This window comes from Danio rerio, chromosome 18 (assembly GCF_049306965.1).
Source record: "Danio rerio strain Tuebingen ecotype United States chromosome 18, GRCz12tu, whole genome shotgun sequence".
Classification (NCBI taxonomy): domain Eukaryota; kingdom Metazoa; phylum Chordata; class Actinopteri; order Cypriniformes; family Danionidae; genus Danio; species Danio rerio.
Window position 1 is genome coordinate 3,854,323 of NC_133193.1, and position 18,502 is coordinate 3,872,824.

General features: G+C 33.8%; 1 protein-coding gene across 3 annotated transcripts; it reads left to right on the top strand.

Moving 5' to 3' along the window:
* Positions 1 to 135: 135 nt before the first annotated feature.
* dcun1d5 (DCN1, defective in cullin neddylation 1, domain containing 5 (S. cerevisiae)) lies at positions 136 to 16,822 on the top strand. Of its 3 annotated transcripts, none has more exons than XM_073929010.1 (11): positions 136 to 2,355; positions 8,794 to 9,965; positions 10,060 to 10,094; positions 10,207 to 10,309; positions 10,398 to 10,489; positions 12,304 to 12,374; positions 12,452 to 12,543; positions 12,622 to 12,730; positions 15,732 to 15,836; positions 16,241 to 16,343; positions 16,418 to 16,822. In XM_073929010.1, exons 3-11 carry the CDS (start codon positions 10,076 to 10,078, stop codon positions 16,471 to 16,473), a joined length of 750 nt encoding a protein of 249 aa, XP_073785111.1. In that variant the 5' UTR covers positions 136 to 2,355; positions 8,794 to 9,965; positions 10,060 to 10,075; the 3' UTR covers positions 16,474 to 16,822.
* The last annotated feature ends 1,680 nt before the right edge of the window (positions 16,823 to 18,502 follow it).

Below are 18,502 nucleotides of genomic sequence, written 5' to 3' on the forward strand. Positions count from 1 at the left end.
AAGGACTACATTCTTAAAAGCAATATTGCTATGCAATGTGACGTACAGCACAAAGAAACACCTTGCAATGCGAAATAAAAATGTAGAAATTCAAACGGCGTGACTTTTATTATGCCGGTTGGGGCAGCCGGAAATGTTCCTTTCTCCGCCAGTGTGAAACTAAAGCAGCCACAGATTTCAGCACAACGCAGCTGAAATTGGTAACAAATAAACCGAACGGGACAAGCTAAAAGCAGCTGATATTTCAGGTTTGATGAGAAAACACTGCATTATGACTAGTTTCCTGTTTGTGGGGTGTTTTGTCGAGTGTTTATTCGTGATATTTAGATGAGCCGGTGAGCTACTGTTCATGTATGTTCATTTATCACATGCGTGTGTTTGTTTTTACTCAAACTGTCGGATGTTTTGACGATGTTTCGCTTTTTATACCTGTATAAACATATTTTAGACGATTTTAGACGTTTAGAAGAGTTTCAGGCTTTGGGTATGAAGCAGTTCAGCCATTTCAGAAACCACAAAGCGAAGCTTTTAGGCTCATACGTAACGTACATCGGGTTTTGTATCCGACAGTTGCTTGTATAACAAACCTTTAAACTTTTCCACATACATCAAACATTGCATTAATTGAGGGATTTACTACTGGAATTATATCTATGTGCCTTATTATTATTTCAATACTTTTTGAAAAAAATGAATATAAGATCAGTTATGTATGTGCTAATTTATTTATATATGTTATCAAACTGATGTTCACCGTTTACACATAAAACAATCAGACTTAAATTAAGTTTTAATAAAAATGTTTACCTAGCATTACTTCTAATACATTTTTAATAATTAGATTTTTTTCTTTCATAAGAAATGTCCTTGTCAAATCTTGTAACGTGTAAGTCGTGTATCCTACATTTGTTTGCATTATAACAAACCTTTAAACTTTTCCACATTATTCAGACATTGCATTAATGAAGGGAATTATTACTGAAAGATTAACTTCATCTATGTCTCCCTTATTATTATTTAAACAGTTTGAGAAATTAAATACTAAATCTGTTGTTCAGTTATATATGTTATCAAACTGATGTTCACTGTTACACATAAAACAATCTGACTTAAATCAGCATTAAATAAAACGTTTACCTAGCATTATTTCTAATAGATTTTTAATAATTCAATGTTTTTTTTCTTTCATTCTTTCTTAAAAAATGTCCTTGTCAAATCTTGTAATGTGTAAGTCTTGTATCTTACATTTATATGTAGCAAACCTTTAAACTTTTCTGTAAAAATCAAACATTGCATTAATTGAGGGATTTACTACTGAAAGATTAATTGTATCTTTGTGCGGTTTTGGTATTTAAATACATTTTGAATAATCTAAATCAATAAATAAATAGTTTTGTATGTACTAGTTCAGTTGCTTGTATAACAAACCTTTAAACATTTCAACATACATCAAACATTGCATTAATTGAGGGATTTACTACTGGAATTATATCTATGTGCTTTATTATTATTTCAATACTTTTTGATAAATTTCAATATAAGATTAGTTATGTATGTGCTAATTCATTCATATACATTATCAAACTGATGTTCACTGTTACACAGTAAACAATCTGACTTAAATCAGCATTAAATCAAAACGGTTACCTAGCATTATTTCTAATAGTTTTTTAATTATTAGTTTTTTTCTTTCATGAGAAATGTCCTTGTCAAATCTTGCAACTTGACTTGTATCCTACATTTGCTTGTATTATAACAAACCTTTAAACTGTTCCATATAAATCAGACATTGCTTTAATAAAGGGATTTATTATTGAAAGATTAAATTTATCTATATCTTCATTATTAGTATTTAAACAGTTTGAAAAACTAAATACAATATCTGTGGTTCAGTTATACATGTTATCAAACTGATGTTCACTGTTACACATAAAACAATCAGACTTAAATCATGTTTTAATTAAAATGTTAACTGTTTATCATTAGTATTTATAATACATTTTTAATAATTTGCTTATTTTCTTTTTTAGGAAATGTCCTTGTCAAATGTTGTCACTTGAAAGTTTTGTATCCTGCATTTGTTTGTATTATAACAAACCTTTAAACTTTTCCATATAAACAACCGTTACATTAATTGAGGAATTTACTTCTGAAATATTAATTATATCTATATGCAATATTAGTATATAATTCAATTTAAAAAGAAATCCTGTATGTACTAGTTCATTTATATACATTACCAAACTGATGTTCATTGTTGCACTTTAAAAATCTTGCTTAAATCAGCATTAAATTAAAATGTTTACATAACAACGTCAACTTTTATAATAGGTTTGAATAAACTGATGATTTCTAGTTAAATGACTAATGCACAACACATCTATCTATCATTTAAATTCATTTTTAAACATCAGAACAGTAAGAATAAATATCCTTGTCAAGTCTAGTAACACGTAAGTTGTTGTATTATAACAAACCTTTAAACTTCTCCATATAAAAAAAAATACATTAATTAAGGGGTTTACTACTGAAATATTAATTATATCTATTTATGTTATCAGTATTTAAAACATTTTAAAAAATCTAAATAAAATATCAGTTATTCATTTATATTCGTTATCAAACTGATGTTCTTCGTTACACACACATATTATGACTTAAATTAGCTTTTAATTGTTTACCCAACATTATTATGTTGGCTTGAGAAAGCCAACATACTGTAATGCTACTTAAACTTATTCTTATTATTATGTTGGCTTGAGAAAGCCAACATACTGTAATGCTACTTAAACTTATTCTTATTATTATTCTTATTATTATTCCGGCTTCTGACTCAAAAAAGCAATCGCTTCTCCTCCCAGGGCTTAGATGCTACAAGCCCCAAATTTGGTCAAAAGCTGCCTACTGCTCATGAGATGGTTGCTGTATGTCCTCATGCCGATAAGATTTGTAGTTTTTGAATAAATAATTTTTTAATTAAAAAATTGTATCGAGTATTTGGAGCATATAAAAAAGTATACAATCCTCAAATTTGGCCAAAAGATGTGTTTGAAATTACTGATAATTGTCATATTTATTTGGTGTAATTATAAATAACAGTTTTCCTATAAATATTTTTTTTTATATTAAATTTGTAAAATGCAAACAAAAAGCTTGTCAGAGTGTCCACGAGATGGCTCCAGAGAACCATTTTTGAGCCCTTTGTAATTTAGTACTGGCCCTTTAAGAGGCACTGCTCCTTTAAGAGGCGGAGATATCCGGAGTTATCCGTGCTGACTCCTCTACTTGTGATAATGAAAATGAAAGCCATGCGAACATTCACGTATATTATACAATAAACATATTGAATATAAAATCATTCTAACTTTATTTTTCATCTGTATTTAACCCTCTAAAACAGCTATGTCCTTGCCACAAAACTAATAATCCATCTTCAAAACCTACAATTTCTTTCCATTCGGTCCGGTCGGACCTGAACATCTTTATACCGTTGTAATCACGTGTAAATTCTAACAAAGACAATGTTTGCACTTTTTAAATCACATTTTATTTATTGTGCAAAAATAAAACATCCAAACAGCATCATAACCAATAAAAACACACAGCAAAGAAAATGTATTTTAAAATAGTGAATATATATACATACAATGTATGGAGATTTTTTATATCCCCTTAATATGCTCTGCTGTTGCTACATCAATTTCTCTCTGTAACATCTGGATTGCAATTTACACTGCAATGTTCACAATTTATTATTATGGGGGGAAAATCCAAACAGTATTATAATGTTTTAAAGCAAAAATGTTAAGAACAATTATTTACAAACAGTGAAAATAAAGTGTGTGTATATACATATATATACATACAGTTGAAGTCAGAATTATTAGCTCCCCTGTTTATTTTTTCCCCAATTTCTGTTTAATGGAGGGAAGATTGTTTCAGCACATTTCTAAGCATAATAGTTTTAATAACTCATTTCTAATAACTTCTTTATTTTATCTTTGCCATGATGACAGTAAATAATATTTGACTTGATATTTTTCAAGACACTTCTATACAGCTTAAAGTGACATTTAAAGCCTTAACTAGGTTAATAAGGTGAACTAGGCAGGTTAGGGTAATTAGGCAAGTTATTGTATAACGATGGTTTGTTCTGTAGACTATCAAAAAAAATTGCTTAAAGGGGCAAATAATTGTGTCCCAAAAATAGTTTTTAAATAATTAATAACTGCTTTTATTCTAGCCGAAATAAAACAAATAAGACTTTCTCAAGAAGAAAAAATATTATCAGACATACAGTGAAAATTTACTTGCACAGTTAAACAAAATTTGGGAAATATTAAAAAAGGGAAAAAAAAATCAAAAGGGGGTTAATAATTCTGACTTCAACTGTATATATGTATGTATATATATACATACATACATATATACATATATACATATATAACACATACACACATTTATGGTTAGGGTTATAAGGATTATTTCTTAATCCCCCTTTTATGTTAGCAAAAACATAAGTTTACTTCAGATATTTCTTTCAAAACAATATTCTGTGCCGCAAAAGAGCCTTCTCCTCACTTGTGATAATGACAATGAAAGCCAAGCTTTTGGCCTATGCTGTACCAAAAAAAAAATAAAATCACCCAGGTGATGACAACTAAATATTACGATTATAACATTGTGTTAGTGGCCAGTGGGGTGGAACAACGTCATTGGTCCGAATTAACCACGTGATGAAGACGTCCTATAATATTGTATTTAATGCGATTTTCTTCCTGTAAACTGTATATAACTATATAACTATAACGATATATATATAATGCTGCAAATTACTGTAAATTGACTGTACTCTATATTAACTGCAAAAATTATAAGACTGATTAAGTAAAAGACAAATTAACTAAATGTATGTGCTATTGTTTCATTAGTGTTTTAATTTAATATTTTTCTTTATATGATATTTATTATAATGTAATTTTGTTCAGATTATAATATATACTATAAATACTAACTATACTATAGTGATCTGCATTAAACAACCTGAACAAATCAGTCCTCTCTCTCTCTCGATTTGATCAAAAATGTAAATGAGGCCTTCCGATTAACAGTCCAGTGGACCCTAGCAACAGCCTAGAAACCACTCAGAACACCCTAGCAACTACCTAGGAATGCCTTAGCTACACCTTAGCAACCGCCTAGCAACCACTTCTCAACCGCTGTGCTTCCTGCCAACTGCCTTTGAGTCCCCGGCGCAGTCACGTTGGCTTTCTCAAGCCAACATCAAAGTTCGTCAACGAACTTTAGGTTCTAGTTATTATTATTATTCTTATTATTATTCCGGCTTCTGACCAAAAAAAAGCAATCGCTTCTCCTCCCAGGGCTTAGATGCTACAAGCCCCAAATTTGGTCAAAAGCTGTCTATTGCCCATGAGATGGTTGCTGTATGTCCTCATGCCGATAAGATTTGTAGTTTTTGAATTAAAAATTTTTTGAATTAAAAAATTGTAAATATTACAATCGAGTATTTGGGGCATATAAAAAAGTATACAATCCTCAAATTTGGCCAAAAGATGTGCTTTAAATTGAAGATAATTATCATATTTATTTGGTGTAATTATAAATAACAGTTTTCCTATAAATATTTTTTTTATATTAAATTTGTTAATTTCAAACCTAAAGCTTGTCAGAGTGTCCACGAGATGGCGCCAGAAGACTATTTTTGAGCCCTTTGGAATTGAGTTTACTGCACCTTTGTACCTTTTACAATTTCTTTCCATTCGGTCCGGTCGGACCTGAATGTCTTTATACCGTTGTAATCACGTGTAAATTCTAACAAAGACAATGTTTGCACTTTTTAAATCACATTATATTTATTGTGCAAAAATAAAACATCCAAACAGCATCATAACCAATAAAAACACACAGCAAAGAAAATGTATTTTAAAATAGTGAATATATATATATATATATATATATATATATATATATATATATATATATATATATATATATATATATATATATATATATATATATATACATACAATGTATGGAGATTTTTTATATCCCCTTAATATGCTCTGCTGTTGCTGCATCAATTTCTCTCTGTAACATCTGGATTGCAATTTACACTGCAATGTTCACAATTTATTATTATGGGGGGAAAATCCAAACAGTATTATAATGTTTTAAAGCAAAAATGTTAAGAACAATTATTTACAAACAGGTAAAATAAAGTGTGTGTATATACATATATATACATACAATTGAAGTCAGAATTATTAGCTCCCCTGTTTATTTTTTCCCCAATTTCTGTTTAATGGAGGGAAGATTGTTTCAGCACATTTCTAAGCATAATAGTTTTAATAACTCATTTCTAATAACTTCTTTATTTTATCTTTGCCATGATGACATTAAATAATATTTGACTTGATATTTTTCAAGACACTTCTATACAGCTTAAAGTGACATTTAAAGGCTTAACTAGGTTAATAAGGTGAACTAGGCAGGTTAGGGTAAGAGGCAAGTTATTGTATAACGATGGTTTGTTCTGTAGACTATCAAAAAAAATTGCTTAAAGGGGCAAATAATTGTGTCCCAAAAATAGTTTTTAAATAATTAATAACTGCTTTAATTCTAGCCGAAATAAAACAAATAAGACTTTCTCCAGAAGAAAAATATTATCAGACATACAGTGAAAATTTCCTTGCTCTGTTAAACATAATTTGGGAAATATTTAAAAAAGGAAAAAAAAAATCAAAAGGGGGTTAATAATTCTGACTTCAACTGTATATATGTATGTATATATATACATACATATATACATATATACATATATAACACATACACACATTTATGGTTAGGGTTATAAGGATTATTTCTTAATCCCCCTTTTATGTTAGCAAAAACATAAGTTTACTTCAGATATTTCTTTCAAAACAATATTCTGTGCCGCAAAGAGCCTTCTCCTCACTTGTGATAATGACAATGAAAGCCAAGCTTTTGGCCTATGCTGTACCAAAAAAATAAATAAAATCACCCAGGTGATGACAACTAAATATTACGATTATAACATTGTGTTAGTGGCCAGTGGGGTGGAACAACGTCATTGGTCAGAATTAACCACATGATGAAGACGGCCTATAATATTGTATTTAATGCGATTTTCTTCCTGTAAACTGTATATATATAACTATATAACTATAACTATATATATAATGCTGCAAATTACTGTAAATTGACTGTACTCTATATTAACTGCAAAAATTATAAGACTGATTAAATAAAAGACAAATTAACTAAATGCATGTGCTATTGTTTTATTAGTATTTTAATTTAATATTTTTCTTTATATGATATTTATTATAATGTAATTTTGTTCAGATTATAATATATACTATAAATACTAACTATACTATAGTGATCTGCATTAAACAACCTGAACAAATCAGTTCTCTCTCTCTCTCTCTCTCTCTCTCTCGATTTGATCAAAAATGTAAATGAGGCCTTCCGATTAACAGTCCAGTGGACCCTAGCAACAGCCTAGAAACCACTCAGAACACCCTAGCAACTACCTAGGAATGCCTTAGCTACACCTTAGCAACCGCCTAGCAACCACTTATCAACCGCTGTGCTTCCTGCCAACTGCCTTTGAGTCCCCGGCGCAGTCACGTTGGCTTTCTCAAGCCAACATCAAAGTTCGTCTACGAACTTTAGGTTCTAGTTATTTCTAATATCTATTTTCTAATATATATAATATTTTTTTCATATAAAGCTAGTTAAAATGACGAATGCACGTTACATATTTATCTTTCTTTTATATTCAGTTTTTTAAAATCTGAACAGGGAGAAATAGGGCTGCACAATATTTGCGGTATTTGTTTTTGCTGTGGTTTACATTGCAATATAACCAGATGACTTGAATAGCTCTATTTGCAAAGTAGTTGCTTTAGATTGATTGAGCTGATTTTGTAGGGGAGTGAATTATAAATATCTTTATGTAATTTATTATATACATATAATGAACAAACTACAGTTGTAAATAAACACAAGGGAGCAAATGTTAAAGTATAATAAACCATGTTTTATGGCTTTTCTGGAGAGAGTCTAACAGTATTCAGCTACAGAAATTAAATAATCAAATGTTAGATAACACTGCACAGTCTTCATGTAAGTAATTCAATAAAATAATCTTTATTAAACTTCATTATGCATAACAAAAATGCTTTAAACTCTTTTAATATGCTCTCAGGCCCTAAAAGCTCATGCACATGATTACCTTTCACTCTATTATGCTTAAATACTGCAGTGTCTAAACAAATTTTGTGCATTTTGACCTGTGATTTTTCAACGTTGCATATATTGCGAGGTGATTATTGTGAATGCACACATTGTGATATCAATGCTCAAACCATATATGGTGCAGCCCTAGTGAGAAGTTCAGAAGAGAAGAAATATCCTTGTCAAATCGTGCAACGTGTAAGTCTTGTTTCCGTCAGTTCTTTGTATTATAGCAAAAAAAAAAAAAACTTTTCCACAAACATTAAATTAATTGAGGGATTTACAACTGAAATATTAATTATATCTATATGTGATATAAGTATTTAAATACTTTTTGAAAATACTAAATTAAAAAAAGAAATCCTGTATGTACTAGTTCATTTATACACGTTATCAAACTGATGTTCATTGTTGCACTTAAAAAATCAGGCTTAAATCAGCATTTAATTAAAATGTTTACATAACAACGTTAACTTTTACAATACATTTGAATAAATCAATGATTTCTAGTTAAAATGACTAATGCACAATACATCTATCTATCATTTAAATTCATTTTTAAACATCTGAACAGTAAGAATAAATATCCTTGTCAAGTCTAGTAACACGTAAGTTGTTGTATTATAACAAACCTTTAAACTTCTCCATATAAAACAAACTACATTAATTAAGGGGTTTACAACTGAAATATTAATTATATCTATTTACGTTATTAGTATTTGAAAAATCTAAATGAAAACTTATTTATACACCTTATCAAACTGATGTTCACCGTTACACTTACAAATCGGGACACCCGTCATGTATGACCAAGTGTTTACATGACGTTATTCATATTTTTAATTAATTTTTTTATAATTTCTGATTGAGGAGGGAATTCATATTCAAGTTATGTTGTTCAGCAATGACAAAGTGATTTTTATTTTGAATAATCCTTGAATGTGACCAAATGTTTAATTCCTTCTGAGGACTTGAAACCCACCATCAATTTGTACATAAACGAAACATGGCAAGGAGAATGGGATAACTGCATCAACAACAAATTACATGAAGTTAACCCGAAAATAAATGAAAGACGTTTAGCAAAAAAGACCAGGCATGATCTGACGGTCTATACCAGATGTTAAATTGGACATTCTAGGTTGACACATTCATATTTATTAAATAACGAAGAATCACCTAAATGTAATTACTGCCAGACTGCTCTTACCATCAAGCATATTTTGTTGGAATGTAGAAGTTTAAATTCCATTAGATAAAAAAATTTTATAAGGAGAGTACTTTGATGGACATTTTTAAAAACTTACCACCAGGAAGAGTTTTAATTTTTAATTTTTTTTTTATCAAAAACAGATCCAAAAAATCATATTTAACTTTGAATATTTTTTTTTGTGTGAATTTTTTCCATTTATATTTTAGATATTTGTCTAAGCAACTTTTTTAGTGTGATACGAATTTGTTTTTATCATGAAATATTTTAATATGTATTAATATGGCCACGAAATAGCCATAAGTTGCTGATGTGGCAATAAATATGCAATAAATAAATACATTTATTTAGAATAAAGGCCAGTTAAAACACAAAACATCTATCACTTATATCCATATAAATAAAAGCATTTTTTGATCTAGATCTGAACACTGTGAAGTTAAGAAGAGAAGAAATATCCTTGGACAAACTTGTAAGTCTAATTACACCATGATGATACATATTTGAGTTTGAGCATGACTTATACAGTGTATTAAATATGAAGGTGTTTTTCCTCCTGACTTTAGCTGCTGCTACACTTGAATGGACTCGATGCCCAAAGGTATACAGGTAGAGCTGCTTCCTGCTCTTTGCTTAACCTGAAATATCCAATTGGACGTAAAGGAAAGCAGCTGTCGGCTTCAATCTGTCCTGTTCATTTGTTATTTGTCTAGTAAGACCAAACCAACTCACCCGGAGCTCCATTATGCCTGTCAAGAAGAAAAGAAAGTCGTCCGGCTCGGAAGATCCTAGTATTAGAAAATGTAAAATCACCAGGTACCAATATGTCTGCATTAATGTTTTCTCATTGTCTTTCACTTTTTTATTATTAAGTTATTGAATCGTCCTGTCTTTAATAATCCAGTTACTGTAGGACACAAACTTCAGGACGGCTGGTAAACCCAGAGGATCATTTCTCCAACAAGAAATGCCTCGCCTGGTTTTATGAATATGCAGGTATGTGAATCGTAGCGGTTAACATGAAACTGCATTTACAAACTGATCTTTTACTGTGGAAATGAAACCTAAAGTAAAAGAAATTGTTATAAGAAAATAACGATGGACAAAGACAAATATTTATTTATTAGGCTGGTGTAAATATGTCCTTCATAGAGCGGTATCAAAACAATGTAAGATACAGCTTTCATTTTTTTGTGTCTTGTTTGTTGATCAAACTTAGGTTTTTCAATCAGAATTTCTGGTTTTGTATTTTGAAATATTGAATTTGATGTTCTGAATTTCTTCGTCTTGAAAACTTACCTGCATTTCTACAGTGTGGACATCTGCAGTCTAGAACTTTAGATCTGAAGTTTGAAAATGCGCGCCTATAAAAATGTGCTCTTAAAATTCCTAAATTTCAGATGTTCAATATTCAAGTTAAAGGTGCTGTATGTACATTTGACTCTTCTAAAGCATAAAAATACCATAATTTGTTTGCAGGCGCTTGCGTGTTTCGAACCAGGTGTGCAATACCTAGTTTAACCACCGGGTGTCAACCTTACTGCACCTTAAATTCAAATTTAAAACAATTTTAATGGCACGTAATACTTAGTTTTATTAAATTACAATTGTTACTAATTCAGATGAACAATTCAAATTTAGATTGTTTTGGCATATTTTATGCTCCAAAACAGACTAGCACAGAAAAAAAATGGATGGGAATGCGTTTATTGACAGTCAAGATGATTAGGAGTACCAGGATGAGCTTGTGTTATTGGCAGTGTTGAGGGTAACGCTTTACTCATTACTTTAAAATATATTATTACGCAACTCATGTTACTTGTAAAGTAATGCATCACTTTTCAAAACTAAGTAATAATATTTTAATATTTTTTTTACAAAACTGTTATGTGAGTTACTATTTAATTTAGTCAATTAGCTTTTAAATAACGCTGATTTAAAATAAACGGGGAGAATGCAGGAACAGACAGAAATGAAGATGGCAGAGCCTTACATTTCTGCAATAGAAATATTCTCATTATTTTGAACACATGGAAGAAAAGCAAATGACGATTATCTGAATGGACAAAGATTTTACTTTTTAATAGGTCCAATAGTAGCATACATTACTTTAAACTTTCATTAATCTGTATATGCCGCATGTATAGCTGTGGGGTCAGTAAGTTCTCCAAACATAACATTATCCTACATACATTTTTAATGTGTTGTTTTAAAGGTAAATGAAGGTTATACAGTGTAGAAACCCCCTCCCCCCTGCAAGTTCTGAAAGAGATCAAGCCTTAGCCAGGTCAGAAAGAGTAACGCAATTATAACATAACGCATTACTTAGCGTAAAAAAAGTATCTAAGTAATGCAACTAGCTACTTTTTTGGGGAGTAACTCCATATTGTAATGCATTACCTTCTAAAGTAACTTTCCCCAACACCGCTTATTAGTTTCAGCGCTTGTTAATTTTGCAGTAACATACATCAAAATGTCACAACCGACCAATCAGAGTCAAGAATTCCACACAGCCATCTAATAAATGTATGTAAATGTAACAAACAAAACGCCAACAAAACGGGATGAAATCTTGTATTTACATTTAGCAGATGCTTCTATTTAAAGCAACTTAAAAATTAAGCCATATTACTTAATATCTGAGTATTACTTAATCTACTGTCTGTCTGACACATATTACTGAATATATGAAAAACTAAGGTAGAGGTGAAGTTATTAATGCTTGTGACAAAGACAGTAAACCTGTATGGAGAAAGTTAAATTGGGTAAATTGATCAAAACTGATGTGTTGTGCTTTGAAATGCCTGCAGGGTCGGATGACATTGTCGGGCCAGAAAGCATGGAAAAATTCTGCGAGGACATTGGTGTGGAGCCAGAAAATGTAAGCAAAGTTTCATGGTTTTATCCGTTAAAAATTTGCAGCATAATAAAGATGACTCATTTTGACGTCCCTTTCAGATTGTAATGTTAGTTTTAGCCTGGAAACTTGAAGCAACAAATATGGGATTTTTCACAAAAGAAGAGTGGCTGAAGGGAATGACGTCACTACAGTAAGACTCCGATCACATGACAAAACAATTAAAAGCCTTTTATCCTATCAGCTGTTGACTTCTCTGATTTCTCTACAGTTGTGACGGCACAGAAAGATTACAAGGCAAACTGGATTATATGCGCTCTCTGCTCAACGACCCGGTTATATTCAAGAGTATCTACAGATACGCCTTTGACTTTGCCAGGGTGAGATGTGTTTAGAGAAGATGATGCATTTGAGGCTACAAATCCCTTGTGTTATTGTTTTTATGCAGTTTATTAATGTTACTTTTCAGCTTAGGAGATTTCAAGATGCATTGATATTTTCTTTCTATTTAAATAGAAATTATTTTAAAGGATTAGCATCATTTCAAGAGTTTTTTTTCTGTGTATTATTTAGTAGTTAAAGGTGCAGTAGGGGATTGTCTTCAGAAGCATTTTTTTGTTGTGCTGGTTGAAATTCTCTTCACAGTCTAATAGTAATGATTACAGTAAATGATCTAAATGTATTTATATGTATTTTTATATTTTGGGTAATGCTGCGTTCACAACAGACGCGGCACGCGCATCAAGCGCGAGTGATTTACATGTTAAGTCAATGCAAATGTGTGAAAAGACATCCTGCGGCGCGATACGCGCGAATGGCGCGGAGCGAATGACGTGAATGGCGCGAGGCGAATTGAGCGTTTGCGCATTTGACGCGCTTAACGAGCGTTTTGCGCGAATCTCTCGAGTTCAAAAATTTGAACTTCAGCGGACATTCGCGCCGCGTTAACCAATCAGAAGCTTGCTCTTGTGGGGGCTTGATTGTGACATAGAACCTGTTGATGGTGTCCCAGGGGAAATCCTCCAGGCGACACAGACAACAAGTCATCAAACTGGGCTTGGATCAGTTAGAAGAACCGTTGAAAGCCTCCGTGATCCAGGTTCAGTTTCTGGAGGAGTTTATGAGCTCACTGAGCTGGATGCACCTCTGAAAGGATGTAGTGGACTCAGACATGGTCCTAAAGGTATCGACGCTGTTTTTCAGCCTTCATAAAGTACATAAACACTTATTTTGTTCATAAAATCCATGTTAGCCATTTAGCAACGAAGCTACAGTCACCGGGCAGACAGAAGCCCTGCCCATCACGCGAATCCGTGCCTGTTCTAAAGCAAATTTGACGCGTGAATGAAGCGAATTTGACGCGCGAATAAAGCAGGATTTGACTCGCGAATGAAGCGAGTAACCTCTAATGTTCACGCGGCAATTTATGCACGAATAGTGTTTTATCCGCGCGTTCCGTGTCTGGTGTGAACACAGCATAAGGCACAAAACAAAAAAAATGTTCATCCAATTAAATAGAGTCGGACCGACATCTCTCATAATTCCGATAAGTAGGCCAAACTGTCCGTCAGCAAATGCAGATTTGAACAACTGTGCAGCTGTTTGTACGCAGCTTCGCCGACCGCCGCGCGTTCACGAGAGAGCACGAGCGATCAGTAAAAACATGCTGAATCAAAACTTTTTAAAAACCTGAATCAATATTGAAGTTACCATTGCATGCTGGAGAAAGGATGACACCATGTCTGAAGGATTTCTCTTAGGGTGCTTTCACACTAGCACTTTTGGTCCACACCCGGGTTCGTTTGACGTCATAGTACGGTACGTTTAGCTAGTGTGAACGTGTCTTTTGAACTTGGGTGCGCACCCGTGAACCGTACCCTAGTCTGCCTGAAAGAGGTGGTCTGGGGTACGGTTCATGCGATCTCTGGTACGGTTCACTTCTGATGTGAATGCAATCGTACCAAATAACGGAAGTGAAATGCCAACTGTACAACAAACTATCGTTTTTATAACGTTTGTTACGTGTTTGTGTGTGTGTGTGTGTCACGTTTCATACCTTGTTGACACGAGCAGGACTGAGCCAGGGCGAACACAGTGATACACAGTGATGTCTGCTTGTCTCCTCCAAAAACAGCTTCTGCAGACACTGTGTGATGTTCTGAATGTTTATAATATTTTGCGGCAGATTGACGCGAGTCGCTTTCTGTATGTCCCAAACCAAAAGCTTTAGTATAAGCAGAATGACCACGATGTGCGGAAGTCTTTCCATTTCGGGGCTTGCTTTCGTGACCGTCACCTAGCAACTGCCGTAAACAAAACAGCAGCTCGATGGTGCAAGCGTACCGGGGTTCAGAAGGAAAAAAGACAGTGTGAACACAAACCAACCGAGGAGGTAGCAGGGGGAGACAATAGAACTTGGGTACGGTCCAGGCAATTGAACCAAGTGTGAAAGCACCCTTAGACAGGTAATGTTTTGTTTTAGCTTCACGCAAAGCTGATGTAACGTTAGATGTTGTTGTTACAAACGGGTTATATCTTCACAGAAGTGTTGTTCAGCCACTAAAATCTTCCGATGAAAGATTGATAAGACTATTTTTAGTTTCATAAGGGACCTTTTACAGCATCTATAATGTAGATTTTAATTAGTTTAACAACAAAACACAAGTAAATAGTAGTCTCCCGCTATATTGTTTACCATGCAACTCTAAAAATTCACTCTGAAATAGCATGTCAGTTTGGCTTGCACGCTGCCGGACAAGCACTATTCGCTTTTAAGGGTGCTTTCACACCTGTGAATCGATTCAGTTGTTCTGAAACAGAGATTACAAATGCTACATTGTTGCTCTTTGCTCTTGGTGCGGTTCACTTTCACACTGCAAAGTTTCTAATCGGATTAAAAGAGCTAAAATAAGTCATGTGTGAGTAAACTATATATAGCCGTATGCCTATTACATATCCATAAAACACTGTGATATAACCGCGCCCGGATCGTTTGCTTTCTCAATGCAATCGATCCGCTCCAGAGTTCGTTTCAATCGAGCAGAGACCACCTCATTCAAGCGATCTCGGAGCGATTGATTTGGCGCAGATCCTAGAGCGATTGGTGGTTTCACATATGCCAAACAAACCGCGCTAACTGGGCAAACAAGACAGGTTCCGAAACAAAAGTGTAGGTGTGAACGCACCCTAACACATGAGAGAGGGTTCTTTTGCTGTTTTGTGTTTCAGGAGGCGTGGCTCTAGAGGGCAGAGGAGGGACTGTGATTCAGAGATTTATGCTAAGCTGTTAGCATTGTGGAAGATCACCTACTGCTCCTTTTAATGTTTCTTTGATGTTCTTTTATCGTTTTATATTATTTATTTATTTATTTTTGTCTTTAGGATAAAGATCAGCGCAGTCTCGATATGGACACTGCAAAATCCATGTTGGCGCTGCTGCTTGGACGAACATGGCCTTTGTTCCCAGTGTTTCACCAGTTTCTGGAGGTTTGTCATTTTTGTCGACTGTCAGAACCAAAAACAAAACAATAAAAAGCATCATAGAACTAGTCCATTTAAAGCCCAACTCAATGGGCTTTAATTTACCCATTACCAGACTCACTTATGGTTTGGTTATGGGTAAAGCAAAGACCATGTGGGTCAGGGAGTGAAAACGGTAGGCTACAATTAATTAATTCGTTATGAATTGATTGATATTTAACAACATGCCATCGTCCATCGCGATGTTTCACATTAGACATCGTACGATGCCAAATTGGTCAACATCGCCCAACCCTACTGTGAGATAACAAGTCATTTTTAATTATTATCATCATCTCAAGCTTCAGTATTGACTTTGTGATTTAATAATGTTTGGTAAACTGCAGCTAACATACGCATTTCTCCTCCAGCAGTCGAAGTATAAAGTCATGAACAAGGACCAGTGGTACAACGTGTTAGAGTTCAGCCGTACGGTTAACGCAGACCTGAGCAACTACGATGAAGACGGAGCCTGTAAGTTTTATGTTTTCATGTCCTCCTGATGCAGATGTGGAACTGTTAATGACGGATTTCTGTGCTGATTTCAGGGCCGGTGATGTTGGATGAGTTTGTGGATTGGCATAAAGTCAGAAATGCATTATAGCACAAGCAGACGCTGAATGAACGCACACGAGTTTCGTTGTTTTTCCATGGCATACCTCTCCTGGACGCCTTTCAACACGTCCCAAATGCCGAATACGGATCATCACTACCCAGAGACTTTTACAGTGTTACTTTAAAAGGCACCGAGGAATCACAAGACTAACAAAAGGGGAAATATTTTTCATATGTATTGAATTTGTTGCAGCAGTTCTATTGCCAGTGTTGTATGATTTTTCTGAAAGGGGAAACGGTCTGTTTGTAATTTTGGTCCCTTTCTTTTCTTTCCTCCTCAAAGTTTTACTTTGTTTATAGTGTTTTGAAAAGGACATAAATAAAGCAATTGTAAATTACTCTTGCTAGTGTTCTGTGGTTTGGTAGACACAGCACATTACTAGTAGCAAGACTTTATTTAACTAAATATAAACACATTTGGGGTGACACGGTGGCTCAGTGGTTAGCACTGTCACCTCACAGCGAGAAAGTAGCTGGTTCGAGCTTCGGCTGGGTCAGTTTGTGTTTCTGTGTGGAGTTTGCATGTTCTCCCCTTGTTGGCGTGGGTTTCGTTCGGGTGCTCCGATTTCCACCACACAGTCCAAAGACATGTGCTACAGGTGAACTGAATAAACTAAATTGGCCTTAGTGTATGAGTGTGCATTGATGTTTCCCAGTACTGGGTTGCAGCATGGAAGGGCATCCGCTGTGTAAAACAAATGCTGGAGAAGTTGGCGGTTCATTCCGCTGTGGCGAATAAAGGGACTACGACGAAGGAAAATGAATGAATAAAACACATTTGGTATTAACTATTGTGGAATCATTTACTGTCTAGGTGGGGTTGGGGTTTATTGTTATATATTATTAAAGACATTAATACTTCTGTTTAATAAGGCTTAAATACTTCTGTTTAATAATGCTTAACATTGGTTAAAAAAGAAAAAGAAAACCATTTAGAGCATTTTAGACGATATTTAATTATAATAAATGCCTCTCTTAAATGTAGAACAAATGACATATTGTACAATGATGCTATTGCAGCACCCATATCACCATGCAGCCCAAAGACTGACTACCCAATAAAGCTAAAGCAGGCCTGCGCCTGGTCTGCCTGGATGGGAGACCACATGGGAAAGCTAGGTTGCTGTTGGAAGTGGTGTTAAAGAGGCCAGCAGGGGGCGCTCAATCTGGTCTGTGTGAGTCCTAATGCCCCAGTAAAAGAAAAGGGGACACCAAACTGTCGTTGGGTGCCGTCTTTCGGATGAGGTGTTAAACCAGGGGTCACCAATCTCGGTCTTGGAGGGCCGGTGTCGCTGCAGGGATTAGCTCCAACTTGCTTCAACACACCTGCCTGGATGTTTCAAGTATACCTAGTAAGACCTTGATTAGCTTGTTCAGGTGTGTTTGATTAGGGTTGGAGCTAAAATCTACAGGACACCGGCCCTCCAGGAACAAGTTTGGTGACCACTGTGTTAAACCAAAGTCCTAACTCTGTAGTCATTTAAGTCATTTAAATTTAGTCAAAAATTCATCATGTGCATTAAGTATATTTTCCAGCAGTTGAGATGTCTTAATAGCTTTGGTATTGCTCTGTATAGAAGTGAGGGAATCATCAAAAAAATTTAGATCAATGAAAAATAGTTTACAGTTTGGCACAGCCAGCATACATTTTGTTTTGTGGATGTGATGCTTTCCAAATAAAATAAGATTCTTTTGTTATTTTGTCCATTTCTGATAATCCAGAGTTGCAATTCATAAATAAAACTGTTTGATCATTATATTGACAAATTTATTATATTTTGAATTTAACACTTCAAAAAGTAGTAAGGAAAGCAAAACCTTTTGGTAAAACTGCAACTGAAAAATAAAAGAAGAATTGTTTCTGGCTCCATTTTACAAAAACAACACAAGGGTGAAGAACCTTCCTTAAACTTCTTCATAAAATCATTGCATGGATAGTATCTGTGTAATATTTTAAAATGTTTCTTTTACTTTATTAGGAATTATGTATTTTGTTATATCTGGCCAGCTTTTTGGGG